This window comes from Chionomys nivalis, chromosome 24, assembly GCF_950005125.1.
Source record: "Chionomys nivalis chromosome 24, mChiNiv1.1, whole genome shotgun sequence".
Lineage (NCBI taxonomy): Eukaryota > Metazoa > Chordata > Mammalia > Rodentia > Cricetidae > Chionomys > Chionomys nivalis.
The window spans coordinates 22,010,682-22,029,482 of NC_080109.1; the positions used below are offsets into that span (position 1 = coordinate 22,010,682).

At 43.7% G+C, this 18,801-nt stretch overlaps 2 protein-coding genes across 12 annotated transcripts in view; one reads left to right on the forward strand and one right to left on the reverse strand.

Annotated features, from left to right (window-relative positions):
• The first annotated feature begins 10,583 nt into the window (after positions 1-10,583).
• Exosc8 (exosome component 8) lies at positions 10,584-17,769 on the forward strand. Its single transcript, XM_057756790.1, has 11 exons — positions 10,584-10,601; positions 11,264-11,300; positions 11,437-11,500; positions 12,054-12,127; positions 13,131-13,176; positions 14,194-14,299; positions 14,387-14,432; positions 15,245-15,341; positions 16,522-16,642; positions 17,213-17,319; positions 17,605-17,769. The coding sequence occupies exons 1-11, from the start codon at positions 10,585-10,587 to the stop codon at positions 17,718-17,720; spliced, it is 831 nt and encodes a 276-aa protein (XP_057612773.1). The 5' UTR covers position 10,584; the 3' UTR covers positions 17,721-17,769.
• Positions 17,770-18,011: 242 nt separating this feature from the next.
• Supt20h (SPT20 homolog, SAGA complex component) overlaps positions 18,012-18,801 on the reverse strand; it is a 34,601-nt gene continuing 33,811 nt past the window's right edge. For all 11 annotated transcript variants that reach the window (XM_057756786.1, XM_057756781.1, XM_057756788.1 and 8 more), the window contains exon 26: positions 18,012-18,177. In XM_057756786.1, the coding sequence (XP_057612769.1) occupies positions 18,040-18,177 (138 nt within the window). In that variant the 3' untranslated portion in view covers positions 18,012-18,039. The remainder of the gene's footprint in view (positions 18,178-18,801) is intronic.

Consider the following 18,801-nt stretch of genomic DNA (forward strand, 5'->3'; position numbering starts at 1 on the left):
ATGAACCTATCTTGAAAAGAAAAAAGGGAGGATCTAGGTATGATAAGAATAAGTGGATTATTGAATCTACTCTAAAAGAAAAAGATATGATAAGATAAAAAGGTAGATTATTGAATTTACTTTTAAAAAAACAATTATTACTTTTAAATGTTTTACATTGGTTTGGACTTTTGTATATTGTATACAAATTTGTATATTGATACAAATTTGAGATTAATTTTGTTAAAACATACTGCAAATACATTTCTAATCTTGTTCTCAACGCATTGTAGCTATTCATCTCATTTGACAATGTGATGCAAATTTCTAGTCCTTGAAAACTGTTATTACTAACTGTTTAGGATAAGAAGGAAATACTGGTTAGTAGTTAATCACCTAATATAATCAAACTTGTAGTCACATTAGGTATGTTTTCAAGGTCAAAAAAGATTGATTTTATATAGCTCATTTATATAATTCTAGAGAATATGGCATTTAAGGATGATTTAATAACCTATGAGCTTCTTTTTATGACAATGAGACATGTCTGCTCCTGGCAGCATCAATCTACTTCAGGGAAGATAATGGGCATCAAAGAAATTACACATGGAATTTACATTCTTTATGGCAAAAATTAAACCCCTGGGCAAGAAAATGGCTTTGTCTTGACTGCTGATATTATGCACATTATGCTGTTCAAATCAGACAAGTAGGACACTAAAGAAAGTTACTGCCAAATATTGTCAAGTCAAGGAAGAACAGTCCTTCAAAATGTCCTGCTTCACAGAAAGATATGTTAGATATGCTAGGCCTGTAGGCCATGGAGAGAGATGGTCCAGTGTTGCAGAGGAACTTTGGGTGACTGTCCAGGCAGCTAGCTGTTTCTGTCATTACTCACAGTTTTTGAAAGTTGTTTGCTTCAGAAATCTTTAATAAATAAATAAATTTAAATTAAAAACAAAACAAAACAAAGTTGTTTGCTTATACTCCCTGCTTACTCAGTCAATATTATTTCCTTCTTGGGTCTCTGAAGGCATTGAAGACTTGATAGTTATAGTTTTCCTTTTTACCTGATGCAGGTCTCAAGTTATGATAGAAGATAAATCAGGTATACGATTTTTGGACTCACCAAAATAGAATAGATATGGAGTAATTTCTCTAAATTTGTCAAATGCATGTGGACTAGCCATTGTTGATATATTTATTGCCTGTATATATTGTATACAGTTATTATACTTATCATATATAGTTTTTCTTATATTAGTTATTGCCTTCTGTTAATTTTAGACAAAAAGAGGTAATGTAGTAACATTTCATTTGTATTTTAATAAAGCTTGCCTGAAGATCAGAGAGTAAAACAATCCCACTGATCAGCCTTATAGACCAGGAAGTGGTAGAGTAGAGCTAGGTGGGGGAAAACTAAACTGAATGCTGAGAGAAAAAGGGGTGGAATTGAGGAGAAGCCATGGAGCCATCGCCAGAGACAGACACGCTGAAACGTTGCCAGTGGCCATGAGCCTTATGGTAAAATATAAAATAATAAAGATGGGTTAATTCTAGATGTAAGAGCTAACTAACAATATGCTTAAGTAATTGACCAAGCAGTGATTTAAATAATATAGTTTCTGTATGATTATTTTGGGTCCAAACTGCCTGGCGGCTGGGAAACAAACAAAAGACCTCTTGGCAACTGTTCTTTTCTATCTTATTATATTTTGTTATTATTCCTTTGATGCCTATTTGTTTTCTAATGACAGATATAAAGGGGGAGATCCAGATGGGAGGGGAAGGGATGAACTGAAGGAGCAGAGGTAGGGAAAATAGTATGTAAAAAAAAAATCCGTTTTCAATAAAAGAAAATATAGAACACTCATTAGATTCTCAATGGAGCATCCTAAGAAAAACATGTTCAATTTGTAGGAAAATGGAGAAAGTGACCTTAAAACATTTTTAAAATGCTAGGCATCAATGTCTTGGCAATATAATATCTAGAAGAATTAAATAAAACAAAGGAAAGTATTTTATTTCATTGGGTTTTTTATTTATTTTTTCCATTCAAAAATTTACACTTCCTCCCCTCCTCCCATTCCCCTCCTGCTCCCCCACTCCCCCTCCTCCCTCCCCCTCCCTCCTTAAGAGAGGGCGGGGAACCCTGCCCTTTGGGAAGTCTATTAGCCGCTCTAATCACCAGGCCATCACGGGACTGTATGAATTTTGAACCCGGATTCCAGGTGAGACCCTCCAGACCCAGTCCTCCCGTCCCACATCAGTCAGCCACCACACCTATTAGCTCTGGGACCGAGTGAATCCTAACCCAGAATCCCAGCTTGTAATTCTCAGAGACATCCTCTTAAATGCCCAGCTGCCTATCAGCCGCCTCTCTCACCGACTGGCTCTGGGACCAAATGTTTGATCTTGAACTCCAGAGCGGCTCCAAGATTGAAAATCAGTCGTTATTCAGCTAGGCCACTCGCTACCAGTCATTTCGATCCTCATGTGTTTGGCTCCTCGTGTGTTTGTCATCCTTACGCGTTTCTTGTCCGATTGCCGCATCTGTCCATTTGAAAAGCTTTTCCGACCTTCAGTTCCCTCGACCCCACTGACGTTGTAGGCTGGCCAAGGAAGACACTAGGACTCTATTGCCCCCCACCCCCAAATCTGACCACCCTCTTCTGCAACTGCACCAAAGCTAACATCAGCCATTACCTAGTTCACTGCTTGAATGTTTAATACACTGCAGTGAATCGGTTACCTCACATCTTATATGGATGTGACATTTTAATAAATTAATATTTGAGTAAAATATTAGTTCTATTCATTAGAGTTTATTGAAAATTTAATCAGAACAGTTTTCTATCCCTTCAGTGAGATTTTTTTTATACAGTATTATACAGTCCGAGGTCAAAGGAATGCCAGTAGAAATTTTTAATGAAACGGACCTAGGTACATCAACAATGTATTTTTAGAATTCCTTCCTTCACTGCTATCTGCTATCATCGTATTATTATCTCTGTCTTGTGTGCACACATGACATGGTGCACATGTGCTCAGAGGAGAGCTTTTGGGTGTCGCTCCTTTCCTTCCACACTGCCGAGGGAGTGTTGGTGTTTCTGCCTGCATGTTCCCTACTTCACAGCAGCTGGCCCTGAGCTTCCTGACTGTCCTGTCTCTGTCTCCAGCTCACAGTAGGAGTGCTGGGGTCACAGATGTGTGTCCATACTTTTGGCCTGCTTTCTTTCTTTCCTTTCTTTCTTCTTCCCTCTCTCCTTTTTTTCTTTCTTTCTTTCTTTCTTTCTTTCTTTCTTTCTTTCTTTCTTTCTTTTTTTTTTTTTTTTTTTTTGAGGTACAGAGTAACCCTGACTGTCCTGGAACTCATTCTGTAAACCAGTTGGCCTCAAACTCAGAGATCCACTTGTCTCTGCCTCCAGAGTGCTCAGATGAAAGGTATGTACCACCACCATCTGGCAACATACATGTGTTTCAGGGACCAACTTCAGGTAATCAGGCTTGTGCGGTGAGTGCTTTACCAGCTGCGTCATTGTGCAAGCCCAAAAGTTAGCCATTTTTGTTGCAGGATTGATTTCATTCTGTCCGTCATGATCAGATGGTGCATGAATTCTTGGCTTCAGGATGCAACTGATCCTTTATCCAACCAACCAGAGAGTCTGAGCCTCAGTCACACTGTTTATAAAAAGAGGTTGTTAATACTGCCTATCGTGGGTCCAGTGTTTCCACTGCTTCTTAATGGATGGCATCTTTTTCACTTGGGGACAAGACTGAAAGACCTTTGTAAGTATCAAGAGTACCCTTTCTCTTGTCTACTCAGTTATCCTGGCTTTTTAAACTGAAAGCTTATTTTTCTTTTTCTTGTTTTTTTTTTGGTTTTTCGAGACAGGGTTTCTCTGTGGTTTTGGAGCCTATCCTGGAACTAGCTCTTGTAGACCAGGCTGGTCTTGAACTCACAGAGATCCGCCTGCCTCTGCCTCCCGAGTGCTGGGATTAAAGGCGTGCGCCACCACCGCCCGGCTGAAAGCTTATTTTTCAAAGTCTGTAAGACTGAAACAAAATAGACATTGATTTTGATGATACGGAGTTGTAGTTTGGTGGTGGGTTGCTTGTGTGGTGCTGTAGGAAGTATTACAGCTTTTATTAGCCCACCTACTGGGGCGTGGCCTCTCTTACTATTTCCCGGGAAGCCGAGCGTGCATGCGTGAGTGCGTGCATGCGTGCGTGCGTGCGTGCGCGTGTGTGTGTGTGTGTGTGTGTGTGTGTGCGTGTGCGTGCATGCACCCCTTCGCTATTCTCACTCCCGTTCTCCTTGCTCCGTGCCTAGTTGGCTGCTCCTTTGGGTGGCATGATTCAACAGGTCAAGCGGAGATATTTTATACTATTTGAGACTGTTGTGAAAGGTATTATTTCCTCGATTTCTTTCTTAGACAGTTTGTCATTTGTATATGGAAGGGTGGCTGATTTTTGTGAGTTTATTTTGTACCTAGCAATTTTGCTGAAAGTGTTTATCAGCTGTAGGAGTTCCCCAATGGAAATTTTAGGGTCACTGATATATACTATGGTATCATCTACTAATAGAGATATTTTTACTTCTTCCTTTCTGATTTAAAATGGCTGCATCACTTGCTTCTTAGGTCCATTTGCTTGGAATGTCTTTTTCCCAACCCTTTACCCTGAAGTGATGTTTATCCCTGATTGTTAAGATGTGTTTCTCGGATGCAGCAGAAGGATGGAGCCTGAATTTGCATTCATTCTGTTAGTTTGTGTCCTTTGTTTGGGGAATTGAGTCTGTTGAGGTTGAGAGATATCAATGACCAATGATTACTGTTATTTTGTTGTTGCTGTGGTGGTGATGGTTGTTATGGTGATGTGTGTGGGTGTATGCATGCATGTGTACACACACACATCTATATATATATGAATGATGTATGTGTGCTTCCTCTCTTTTGACTTTGTTGGGTTGTAATTTTTTCTCAGTGTTTTCTTGGATGAAGTTAACATCTTATTTATATTTTTTAAGGGATTTATTTGGTTCTTCTCTAAGTACCTCTATCATATACACAAGAGATGTTTTAAGGTCTTTTTTAGTATTACTTTTTAAATTAATTTACTAATTTATTTTACATATCGACCACATTTCCCCCTTACCTCTTGTCCTTCCCTTCCTTCTACCCACCAAACTCTCTGCCCCACCCCAATCCATTCCTCCTTTGTTTCTGTACAGAAAGGGGCCGGCCTTCCCTGGGTAACAGCAAAACATGGCAGATCAAGTTGAGGTAGGACTAAGCACCTCCCCTTGTTTTAAGGCTGGGCAAAGCAATTCAGCATCTTCTCCACAAATAATACTGGCATAACTGGATGTCGTCATGCGGAAGAATACCAATAGATTCCTATTTATTGCCCTGCACAAAACTCAAGTCCAAGTCCAGAGAACTCTACAAAATTCCAGATACACTGACGCTGATAGAAGAGAAAGTAGGAACTAACTTGAACACATTGGCACAGGAAACAACTTCCTGAATAGAACTCCAGTAGCACAGACACTAAGGTCTAATATTTGTGTGCCCATCATGTTGGAATATTCACGATCTGTTGTGGTAATGTGGTAATGTCCCTGGGATCATGTAGAGGCCTTGGTCATTATTGACTGTGGATTTTGTGCTGGTGTCTAGGCCTCTGGGCTTGGGAAGATTGGAATTTGAGGTGCTGATATCTGATCTTGTCTTTGTATGGTGGGTGTTTTGTTCCTTGGTTTCTGTTTCTTTCTAGATCTTAGAGCAGTGTGGTAGCTGTGTGTTTCCTATCAGGAAATCTTTTGGGTACCTGAAAGGCATTCAGGTGGGGGGTTCCCAGGTAAAATGTGTTTCTGGGTATTGGGATCTGAGATTTAGGGGTGGGAATGGGCTGGGGCTTCACAAAAGGAAGGAAAGCAGGGTGTTCCACCAGGATCTGCTTAGTTAGGCCCCTGACAGTGGGGGCAGAGAGTGAGCAGAGGCCACAGCAAAAGGTCTGCTGCAGAGCTGGGAATGGGACGGGGTGATCAGATTCGGAGGAGTGGAGAGAGAGGTGCAGACCTGGAGTGGCCTGTGTGTTCACAAGGATGCCTTCTGGAGTTGGGGCAGAGCAGTCCCAAAGCAACCACTGGGGGAAGGGAGATTAGGAGGCGAAGATCTGTGGGATCCTCCAAGGATGCAGAGGGGAAGGCTGCTGCAGGTGAGCTCTGCTGCAGAGCTGGACATGAGCCTAGGGCATTAGACATGGAGGAACAGAGGGAGAGGTGAGGACTGCAATTAGCCTTCCCGTTTCCCTGGCAGGTGATCTGTTCAGAGCTGGGAGGAGATTCGGGTTGTGTTTGCAGGGGCAGAAGGTGGGGTGAAGATCTGCTGTTTGCCTGCCTGCTTCCCTGGCCTAAGTGGCTCCTAGGCTTCCAGGGAGTGGCTGCTGAAGGTGGGGGCTGGGATAAGGCGACCATGGGAGCGGTTAGGAAGGGAAGATCTGTGGGATCTACTACAGATGGGGCAAGGGGCGGCCGCAGGTGTTCTGTTGCAGAGTTGGGGCTGAGACTTGGGCATTGGGTTTGTAGGGGTGGGAGGAGAGGTGAAGATCTGCTCATTGCCTCTCTGACTCCCTGGCTGGACTTGTAATAGCTATTTCAAACTAGGATAACCCTGAGCTCCTTCTTTTGGGCACCATGTCATCATTATCTGATTTTGATATCAGTTTCTTATTAAAGCCTGTCTATAGCGGAGAGCTCCTCTCTTGCCCATCCAGCACCCACCTGCATTCCTCCTAATGGCAAATTCCAGCTTCAGACCGAGTCCATGGGCCTCCAGTAGCCAGCTATTACATTCTCTTAGCTACTTCCTTGTCAACTTGTTGCTCGTAAGCACATAAAGTTACTCGCTGTGCTTTTCTGCTGCCTTTTCCTCGGAGAGTAGACTTCCTGGCATGTAACAACTAAGGCAGCTGTCCCTCTCTGTCCTGTCAACTCCTAGATAATCAAGAGCCTCATGCTGCAGTTTGCCACCACTTCCGTTTCACCTCCATAGCGTCTGAGTCTGGCATGAAATGTGCAGTGGTGCACACAGCCCACTGGTTAGGGAACACGCGCTTTGCTTTATCATCCGCTGCTTCCCATTCCAACCTCGGCTCACGTATACGCTTATTTCCCGTAGCATGGACTGCTTAGTCTCAATGGGACTGGGTCAGCATCCTACTCACCCTGCCTCTGCATCCACCACACGCCGCAGCTTCAATGATTTAAATCGAAGCCACCTTATCCGAAAACATAATGCTTGAAAACAGACATAATTTGTATTGGCTGTGGTGTAGCAGTGGCTTCAAAGAGGGCACGTGTGGGAAGGGCAGGAATTTCAGGGTCATTCATTTGTACAGAAGATTAAAAACATTGCTTTAATAATGGGAACAATGGTCCAATACACCATAATTGGAAGAAGCGACTGATGGGGATAATGGTTCAGCAATGAATTCCTCTTTTATTGGTAGAAAACAACATGAACAGACATTTGCAGTTTATCCAGGAAAGGAGGGGTTTATATCGTCACCATTAGAGACAATAGTCTGAGAGATTATAGTGCAACTTGACATGTACTTAATTTACTCTGCCACACAAGCAAACTGTATTCGAACCTTTGTCTGCCCAACACAGTTCTTAGGCTCCTACTAATGAGTATCATCTTTGTACAAATTTGCCAGTTGTGAACCCCATTTCATCCTGTTCTTTATCCATCAGAATGAGAGTGGAGAACAGATCAAACATAGACAGAGTCAGAATTGTTATACAAGTATGGCAGACACCCACAGGACACCCAAACTGAATGTCTCCACTGGGAAACCCTCTTGAGACCACCCAGATTCTAGCTTTCCGTCTCGGTCCTGGGGATGATCCTTTCAGGCAACGCAGGAAGAGGGCAGCCAGTGTGGAGCATGAGGTGGCTCCTCACTCAGGTTCTGCTTCAACAGCAGCAGCAACAGCAACAGCAATGTTCACTGTACCTAGCTTCATTTGCTGGACACAGTGTACACGCTAACTGTACTGTGTGTGCTGGACTCCAGTGTACTCGCTAACTGTAACTCTGTCTGCTGGACTCCAGTGTACTCGCTAACTGTAACTGTGTCTGCTGGATTCCAGTGTACACGCTAACTGTAACTGTGTCTGCTGGACTCCAGTGTAAACGCTAACTGTAACTATGTGTGCTGGACTCCAGTGTACACGCTAACTGTAACTGTGTCTGCTGGACTCCAGTGTACACGCTAACTGTAACTGTGTCTGCTGGACTCCAGTGTACACGCTAACTGCAACTGTGTGTGCTGGACTCCAGTGTACACGCTAACTGTAACTGTGTGCTGGACTCCAGTGTACACGCTAACTGCAACTGTGTGTGCTGGACTCCAGTGTACACGCTAACTGTAACTGTGTCTGCTGGACTCCAGTGTACATGCTAACTGCAACTGTGTGTGCTGGACTCCAGTGTACATGCTAACTGTAACTGTGTGCTGGACTCCAGTGTACACGCTAACTGCAACTGTGTGTGCTGGACTCCAGTGTACACGCTAACTGTAACTGTGTGCTGGACTCCAGTGTACACGCTAACTGTAACTATGTGTGCTGGACTCCAGTGTACACGCTAACTGCAACTGTGTGTGCTGGACTCCAGTGTACATGCTAACTGTAACTGCATGTGCAGGACTACAGAGTACACGCTAACTAACTGTAAAGAAGATGTTACAAAATCCGAAAGCGGTATACAAAGAGCTCTATTTTTTAGAAGGAAACTAAATACCTCAAAACCAATAAAAGAAGAGGATTGTCGTAATCACTTCTGGCTGTTGGAATAATATATGCTTTCTTTGGGTTTATTCTTCTACACACCCATTGGAAACAGACATATATGTATATATATATGATTTAAAAATAGAAATCTAGTATAGATAATAAACACTACAAGAAGTAGAAAATTCAACCCCATTGGGTTAAATAATATAGGAAATGTACTGTTCCAACGTCAACAAATTTTAGAAGCAGAGTGTTAGAGAGCAGTAACAAGTATAGCACAAGTATTTTACTGTAGATCCGGGTTCTCTATTTTGAGCTACTTTGTCCCTTCAGTGTGGTTTTGCTTTTCTTCTTGGATATAACTGTGTAAATATGGAGACTGTATCATCTCCAAACTTCACATCTCAAACCTAGTCAGAGATCACAAAGGGTAGAGAAAGCAAATCTTTTTCTCAAGCCTTTTTACAGTCACATTTCTCATTGCTGTAACAATGCCCGAGAAAAAGCAGGGTAAGGAAGAAGTAGATTTATTTTGGTTTACAATTTGAGGACAGACCTCCATCATGGTGGTAAGGCATTGCAGCAGGAGTGGGAGGCAGACCACACCCACTGCGTCTGCCCCCAGGAATCATAGAGGGAGCAGAAAGCTGGGCCAGCCAATTACCTCAGATCACACACAGCTGACTCACTTCATCCAGTGAGGCTTTTCCTAAGAAAAGTGCCCAAATGGTGCCACTAACTGGGGACTAACAATGACCATAAAGATGCAGAAACCTGCAACCAGGCAGCCACCACAGGACTTCTCTAGAGGGCTTCAGTCCTGCCACCTCACTTCCCCTCTTCAGTCACAGCTGCCAACCGTGCCCTCCTCTCTGAGGGCACACACTGCAGGATTTCTTTTCTCCCCAAAGGACCCATCAGGGAAAGAAGTCAAGTAGGAATTACAATTTCTCTTCCTTGTAGGAAGGCATGAGAACAGACAGCTGTTTGGTAGGTGAGTCCCAGGTGCTGGGTAAAGTTTCCTTCTGGCCTCTGGCATTGAGGAAGAATTTCTCTTCTTCATGTTGGTGACATGTTGGCATTTCTGTAGGAGTTATAAACGCAGTGAAAGGGACCTACAGGCAGTCGTGGAAACCGGGTTACATTGATCTCTTTTTATATTTGCTCTGCAAAAACATTATCTTTTGCACCGTGATAGCCAGCATTTAGCTGGCCCCTGTGAGCTGCAGCAAAAGCTAAACTATCCTGCAGGTCACTTGCCGAACAGCCAAGCCTCTCCTGAGAGAGGCCTTGGTTGGTCCAAGGCCTTCACCCGAAGGGCCACCCTAGGGGGCCGCACCCGACGACACCCGCAGCGCCCTCGTGCGGCTCCACAGAGGATTACAGGCCGGTCCCGGAGTGCAACGCACTGGTCTTGTGCGAACTGACAGCGCTGCCAGCCTCACACCCGTGCCCTGCAGTGCAGTCATCTAAGGGTGCCTAACGCCCCGGACTGTTTAGAGTCTCCCCTGTTAATTCCGCGCGCTGGGGAGCGGGACGTGGGTCCCCAGGATGGCGTCAACGGCGGTTGTGACCGTACCGACCCGGCCTCCCCATCAGGCCTGGTCCTAAGCAGGCGCTCGTGGGACGCCCGGGCTCCCCGGAGCTGCTGTTCACGCCCGGTGCCCAGGAGCACAGCAGCCTTCACGGAAGGAGCAGCTTCTCCACCCGGGACTCCTCCCAGGCGCCTGCGCCGGAGACACCTGCAGAGGGAAGGGCGCAGGCGCGGCGGGCTGCGCAGGCGCGGTGCGGGCGGGAAGATGGCGGCTGGGTTCAAGTGAGTGGCGGCGCGCACAGGAGGCGCGGGTGTGGCGCGTGGCGGCGGCGGGGACCCGAGTGCTCGTGGGGCCGCGGGAGGGCTCTGCCCACGGGAGGCGCTGAGCGACAGCGCAACCAGGATGCCCCGACCTCTTATCCGAGCGCCAGGCCGCTCCCCACGGGAAACCGGAGTGCCGCCTTCGGAGGGACCTGAGACCTTTGGGGCTCTGATGGAGCCCCAGGCTGCCCACGCGTGTAAACCGCTAGCTCGTGTGTCTGCGAGGGCGTGCACTCACAGCTGCTATGACTTCTGTCTGCGTGTAGTTGATGAGGCCACAGGAACGTCCCGTAACTGCAAAAACCACAGTCCTTGGTAGTCGCTAATGCAGATTACCGCGTGACATCAGGTGCAGAGTCCCCTTCTTCCGAACTAGAGTTGTGTTGCTGACACCCAAGTGAATCCTCTTCAAAGTGTGTCCGGGGCCTTGGACTCCGGTCCCCTTGACCGGGGCACAGTAAAGGGGACCGATGAAGACGGGTTGCTATTGTTAGGCCTTTTTATTACTATGGTTAACACCTGAGCGTGTGGAGATTGACGCCCCAGCGTCACACCCTTAAGTGCTGGCTTTAGACTCTAGGATGCACACTGACAGACTTTAACACATTTTTACCATGTTTCAGAACTGTGGAACCCCTGGAGTATTACAGGAGATTTCTGGTAAGTAGAGGCGATTTCGTATGTATAAGTATACTTCAAGGCATAGTTTTTCAGTTCCTTTAAATTATTGGGGCTTAATGTGTTCTCCTCTGCATAAGTGGAAAAATATGTAATCTATTTCCTTATACACATTTAGAAAGAAAACTGCCGTCCTGATGGAAGAGAACTTGGGGAATTCAGAACCACAACTGTCAACATAGGTGAAGATATACTTCATTTCAGTTGCTATGACACCCGGCCCCCTTATGCTGTGTGCCACTTTTCCCCCAGCCAATTATACTATCTATGCCTGAGGTATTTGGTGATGTTAAAAGCTTATTATTATATCAGCTTTGTCGTTGATCTAAGCCTGATTAGCTCAAATTGAGGGACAGAGGAAAAGAGATTAAGTAGTGATACCATTTTCAAATCACTGATCTGAACCTGTCAAAAGTTCCAGAGGCAACTGCAGAGGTCGAGCCAGATAACCATACAGACTAAAGCATCTGAATGACTTTGTAGTCAAATAAAATGCATTTATCGCCGGGCGGTGGTGGCGCACGCCTTTAATCCCAGCACTCGGGAGGCAGAGGCAGGCGGATCTCTGTTGTGAGTTCGAGACCAGCCTGGTCTACAAGAGCTAGTTCCAGGACAGGCTCCAAAACCACAGAGAAACCCTGTCTCGAAAAACCAAAAAAAAAAAAAAAATGCATTTATCCATTCTCCTTTGCTTTTTTAGAAGGTTGTTTATACTTGCCGTGTTTCCCTTTGCAGGCTCCATCAGCACGGCGGACGGCTCTGCTCTCGTGAAACTGGGGAACACCACAGTCGTCTGTGGAGTGAAAGCAGTAGGTTCGCTGGTGTCTGGTCACGGCCCAATTCCAAATTAGCTTCAGACTCACAAGGTCGTAGTTCATTAGGGCTCGGAATTTAGATCTACCCCGACCTGGGTGTACCCCTTTCCAAGGCAAATAACTGAATCTCAGCACCTCGTACTTTAAAGTTTTGGTAAGATTGTTTTGAAATTAGCTCGTTACTGTGCTAGCTTTTAGCTGTCCATAGTCTTTGTTAGTCTTAAAGGAGCAGTATCTGTCTGCCGGCGCCTGCTCTTGGGAGCACCTTCTTAGGAGCTTTGCTGATTTACTGGTCTCCACCTCCTGCTCAGCCCATGAAGTTCAGTAGCTTCCCCTGGTTTGTCAGGCTCATAACAGTCTGATGACAAAGCCTGTCCTTTCTGACATCACACTCAGCGACTTTCCCCTTTTAGAGGTCTGTGGTCACGCTGAAGTGATAGCTATCAGAACATGTACTCCTTGCCAGCTTTATACTTGGAACTTAATGGTGCTGTCTCATTTGGGCCTTGGAAATAGCCCCTGCGAGTAGGCAGGTACTGTTCACCTATCCTCATACAAGCAGAGAAACGTCTAAGGTCAAATAACTTGCCCCAAGCCTCTGAGCCTAGGAAGTGTGTGTCTACAGCTGAGCTGGGCTAGTTACTGTTAGTTGTCATACTTGTGACTCCAGCTAATTACTACTAAGTCTAGCCATGTTGTATCATTTGGGATTAAATTCAGATTCTCGGCTCCTGAACAAGTGCACAGATGGGGCAGAGCCCATGGATCCTCATCATGAGGATGAGCAGCAGTCTGTTCACGCTGCCCTTCTTTGACTTCCCTGTGAGCCATTGCGAAGGGCAGTGCCAGTGTCCTTGATCCCCCAAGCACTCTAGATGCTCGTGGTTGGGTTATTGGCCTGGGAGGTCTTCGGTACAGGGTCTGTAACTAACTCCTAGACTGTCTTCATGGTTTTGAATGGCTCCTTTCATTAGAATACATTTATTTGCTTTTGTAGGAGTTTGCGGCACCACCACTAGATGCTCCTGATAGAGGATATGTTGGTGAGTTAAATGCGCTTGTAATTTTAACAAACACACGAGTAAGCTTAAAGTGAACTCCTGTAGTGGAGTTCTGATAATTGAGGTAGTGGTCAGAAATAATGTCCCCTCATCCCAAAGCTTTCTGCTTGTTCGATAACAGAGGTAAGGTACATCTCAGAACTTCGCCAACTCATGTGGGTTGTCTCAGTTTATACACTGAGTTGTCCAACGGTGAGTTGTAGGTAAAGACCATCAGTGTGGACTGAAATCTGTCTGCACTCAGCTTAGACTCAGCAATATTTTTGTCTTGGATTATCTTTTCTTTAAGGTAGCAACCAACATTCAAAACTTTTAATAGTTGGGTGTGAGCAGAGAACTGTTTTGCTACACACAGGTATTTGGGAGAAGAAACCAGAAAAATTGTAAAGAATTATGATTGAAGCATAATAAGCTTTTGAAGCAGTGTGGGAAAACTTTAGACAAGTATAAATTTCCTTTTCTCTGAGCTTGGCAATCTGGGAAAAAGTCATTTTAACACTGCTGTGCTTTCCACCCGAAGAGTCTATTACCCATGGCCATGGCCTGTGCTATGGTTAGTCCCTGTACTAGGGACTTATCAGGGACCTCTGAGCGCCAGCCTCTGTGTCCCTTCAGAACTCGGACTTACAGCAAGCACAGGATTAGATCTGAGGGTGAAATGAACTCTCTACTCCGTACTTGTCTGCACCAGTTTCATTACTCTTCTCCTGCTCTTCTATTCTGGAAAGTTCCCAGTTTATATACCCAGGCAAAGCAAAGGCAAATCTCTGAGCTTGAACCTCCCTTTCTCTCTGAAAGTCCCACTGTGATCTATATGAAAGACTCCTTTCCTGGCTGCATGCTCAGCGCCTTGCGAACTGAGTTGATCTTCATTGCACTCGTTCTGGTGGGTCAGCCTTCTGCTCTATCAGCTGAAATCTCACTGCATGATTCCTATGGACCACAGCAGAACCTCAGCTGTCGGGGAAGTTTAGTTCCTAGCTGCAGTGTTTCTTTCAGTTCCTAATGTGGACCTACCACCACTGTGTTCGTCGAGGTTTCGGACTGGACCTCCTGGAGAAGAAGCCCAAGTAGCCAGCCAGTTCATTGCAGATGTCATTGAAAAGTAAGAGTTCTATGAAGAATTTTTACCACCATGCATTATTAAATGTTTTGCCTTTATATTTATTGTGTTCTTTATCATTAAATCAAGCTCACAGATAATTAAGAAAGAGGACTTATGCGTCTCTCCAGGCAAGGTAAGAACAGACTGAACTCTTATGAATTCTGAAGTGGCTGTGTGCATGTGCTTTAATATGGTAGTGGGGATGAATGAATCAACAACCTTAAACCCTGAGATTCTAGAGTTTAGAAGGGATTTTGTAAAAGGTCATTATTCCATAATTGTCTAAATAAACATAAATCCTTTCCAACTGGGTATTAAGTTTGATGAGCTAGGGTCACACTGTGTACCTTGGCTGATTTTTACCTCCTGGTCCTTTTCCCTAATCTCCCAAATGCTGGGATTACAGGTTTCTGCCATTGTGTCCAAGTAACAAGTAATAAATAACCTGTCTGGGAGCTAACTTTCAAGCTAAGGTTAACTCACACACACTTTTCCTCTTTAAAAAAAAAGGCTTTTATTATCCCTTAGATCAGGTTTTGCTTGTGTTGATATTTACAGTGAACCCATGTGGAATCTTCTAATAGTGCCTTCCTTTACTAATTTATAGTGCTAACTAGCACGTAAAACCTACATTGTACATCGAGAGCACAGATTACAGCTGGGCCTTTCACTTACTAAGTAGCAGCAAGAATAAACCTTCCTCTTTGCACCTATAGCTCTACTTAGGGAAAAGGACAAGTTTATCACTTGTTGGTTTGCTTGTCAAAAGTCTAGCTTGCCCATCCTGACCACTTTGACTTCGTACTTTATAAATGATAGGGGAAAAAAAATTTAGGCTTTCAAATCTTACTTGCTTATCTAATCAACGGTTCTGTAATTCTTAAGCCTAAGGCAACAGCACTATTCAATTATCAGGTCTAACTTACTTTGTGTGAACTGTTTTAGCTTGCTTGGGTCCTATACTGTGACCTTATTTGCCTAGACTACGATGGAAATATTTTGGATGCCTGCACGTTTGCTTTGTTAGCAGCTCTAAAGAATGGTAAGCAGCCTAAATGAAACATTTTCCTGATAATCCGGTCAGAATCCAGCTGGTCAAAACCTTTGGCAAGGTTTTCTTGAGATGTAATCGTCATTCACGTTTGTGTTGTGAGACAGTATCCCATAACCCAGGCTGGCCTTGAACTTATCCTTCTCCCTCAGCATCTCAGAGGCTGAGAATATTTTGAGCATGAACTACCTTGCCCAGCTTGTGCTCCTAAGTTAGTTAAATTTACAGGGTCTTCTGAAAGTGGACATCCTAGTTTTATATCCTGTAGTGTTTTAGAACTGCTTTGACTGTTTCCACCTGTAGTCATTAGGGCAGCCGTCCTTCCTAGAATCTGCTGACTTGGATAAGGGATTCTCACTGTAATCCAGGTAGCTCATACAGGCAGACATAAATATCACCTGATAGTGATGTTTCCTAGTAAGGGTCTGGGTAGTTTGGTAATGTCTTAGAATATCACTTGTGCATATTTCAGGTCATTCTACATGACCAGCAATCAACAATAAAAGCCAGGCATGGCTGTCTGTGTCTGTAACCTCAGCACACAGGTGAGGAAGACGACAATTTGAAGCCAGTTCAGACTGCAAAACGATCCTCTATCTAAAACATCCAACTTAGAGTGGAAGATACAGTTAATAGTAGTACTAGTATAGTCCTAGTTGAACATTAGTCCAGCCTGCTTGCTTCCTTTGTAATAAAACGATACCGAAGAGCAGCACTTGCTACTTTAGGAGGGTAGATGACTAAATGAGTATTATAGATACTTTGAGCTGGGCAGTGGTGTATGCCTTTAATCTCAGCATTTGGGAGGAAAGGCAAGAGGATCTGGGCCAGCCTGGGCCACAGAGCGAGTTCTAGGAAAGATAGGACTACATTTTTTGGGGAAAATAAAAACAAAAAAAAGCTTGGCTGGAACATAAGGTGTTCTGAAAAGCAGTTTTTATCCACCATAGTTACCTCAAGTGTTATGAGAGACTTAAAATAAAATTATACTGGTAACAAGTGAGTAGCACATAACTCTTAATTCGAGTGAATTCCAAGCTAAATGGGCTACACTACATGAGATCCCGTCAAATCAGTAGTTGTTCTGGATAAGCTAAATGGGGGAAAGGTTAAGAAAGGGTTAAAATGAAGCTATGTACCATATTCATTTTGTTTACTTGCCTTTTTCTAGTACAGTTGCCTGAAGTAACTATAAATGAAGAAACTGCTTTAGCAGAAGTTAATTTAAAGAAGAAAAGTTATTTGAATGTTAGAACAACCCCAGTTGCAACTTCCTTTGCTGTGTTTGATGAGTAAGTTAACCAAATGTACCATTCTGGCTTCTAAGCTAATAGCCTGTTATCTTGTTATTTAGCTGTCTTTACAAGAAATGTCCTCCAGTTGATCACCAACCCTAATTTGCTGTGGAGATCTGAGCCCTGCCCTGCAGTTCCTTTAGTCAGAGCTTCCATCTGCTTGGCATCCTGATGTACAGGATAATTCTATGCTCACCAATTGCCCCTATGTTTCTTTATACCCTTTTTCCTTTATGGTGACAGGGATTGTATGGGGCTGGTTCATACCAGGCAAGTACTCCATTGCTAAGCTATGCTCCAAGCTCCTACTCTATAAACTTCTGAAACTGTCTCCAGTATTTGCTGGAGAATCTAAGAAATTCCTAAAGCTGAAGAGCAAGGAGTTCCTATGTACTGAGCTGCAGGGTGCTGCCACTCTGGCTTCCTTCAGTCCTGGATTAACTCTTCCATAGGCTGAAATCAAAGCAGGTCTTTTAATACTGTTTGAAATTAGTCTTTTCCTAGAAATGATACCCTACCCCCCTCCATGCACATTGTTTTAATACCTTTTTGTTGTTGTTAATGTAGCACTTTGCTGATAGTTGATCCTACTGGAGAGGAAGAACACCTGTCAACAGGAACCTTAACAATAGTAATGGATGAGGAAGGCAAACTGTGTTGTCTTCACAAGCCAGGTATGTCCTTTCCACTGCAGTGGGGAATAGCTGGGGTGTCAAGTGGAGTGTGGGATGTTTGGCTGCTTAGCTGACAGAAGTTTATGATGGTCTTTGCTGTTTCAGTGTTTGTGCCATCCTAAACTTAGGACATATCTGTCTTCTAGAGCCTTTCTAAAACTAACCTGCAGGTCTTGAGACCATACCACTTGATTTAGATGTTGTTTGATTTCAAAACAAACACTTGACATGATCTTCAACTTTCACAAAATAATGGAAACACTGAAAACTGGCCTAATTTTTCAGGTGGTAGTGGACTTACTGGAGCTAAACTTCAGGACTGCATGAGTCGAGCAGTTACGAGACACAAAGAAGTGAACAAGCTACTAGATGAAGTCATTCAGAGTATGAAACACAAATGAAGCCACCACAATTGCAAAACAGATGTAAAAATTTTATTTATTACACTGTGCACAGGCTTTTTATACTAAATAAATACCAAACTACATTCTTTTGGAAGATATTTCTAGTAGTTCTTAGATTATTTCTGTAGATGGTATATACAAGAAAACACTTAACCATGTAAGAACCACAGAGTTGTGCTTTTGTATAAACTATGCACCATCTATCAATGTAAAATACTGACATCTTAGGAGGAAAATGAAGCAAAAATACAATTCATTCAATGGTCTTGTGTTTGTAAAAAGTAAGAAAGAAAAGGCAAAAGGAAAAAAAAATTGCTCAGAATTTTGGAGTGGTTGGCATGCCTCGCTTCACTTTACTCTTGGACTGGCCACCTGCATGCCGGTGACGATGTAGCTGGGCTGTCTGTGCGGCTGCTGCTGCCATAGCCATCTGCTGTTGCAAGAATCGCAACTGCTGCAAAACGGAGGGGGAGAAAAGAGATCACATTATGCTAAATGCACAGGTGTGGCCAGTTGCTTCTCAGGAGTGATGAAAACAAGCCTCAGAGTGGAAGCATGGGGGAACAAAGTTCTCCAAACTAGGACAGTGCAAGAACCTGCTGAGGGCTTTAAATACGATTCTTAAAAAATGATACAATTATCTGTTACTTAGCCCTGGCAGTCCATACTGCAGTAATGCAGCAACTTCAGTTACCATTTTGTTGTATAATGATAATTCACAGCAAAATAAACTATCAAGAGTTGATCATAGTGTGCTGACACCCTTTCCTAAAATAATTTGCAACTTTTCTAAAGCGCAAGGAATGACTCCCACAGCATAGAATCATAAAAGTTAATAATTGGCACTTAAAACTATTTCAAAATACGATGCACATTAAAGGGGTGTGTGAAATGTGCCACCAAGACCTTAAAAAGGATTTAAAGTATGCATTGTTATAATTTACACTTAGTGCTCCAAGCTGACTGGCATGTCAGATTTCTAAAAATAAAACTAAGTTACTGACCAATTGCTTTAGCAGGAAAGCCCCACTGCAAAGCAGTATTTTGGAACTTAAGGGTTTTAATTAATCAAATGAAG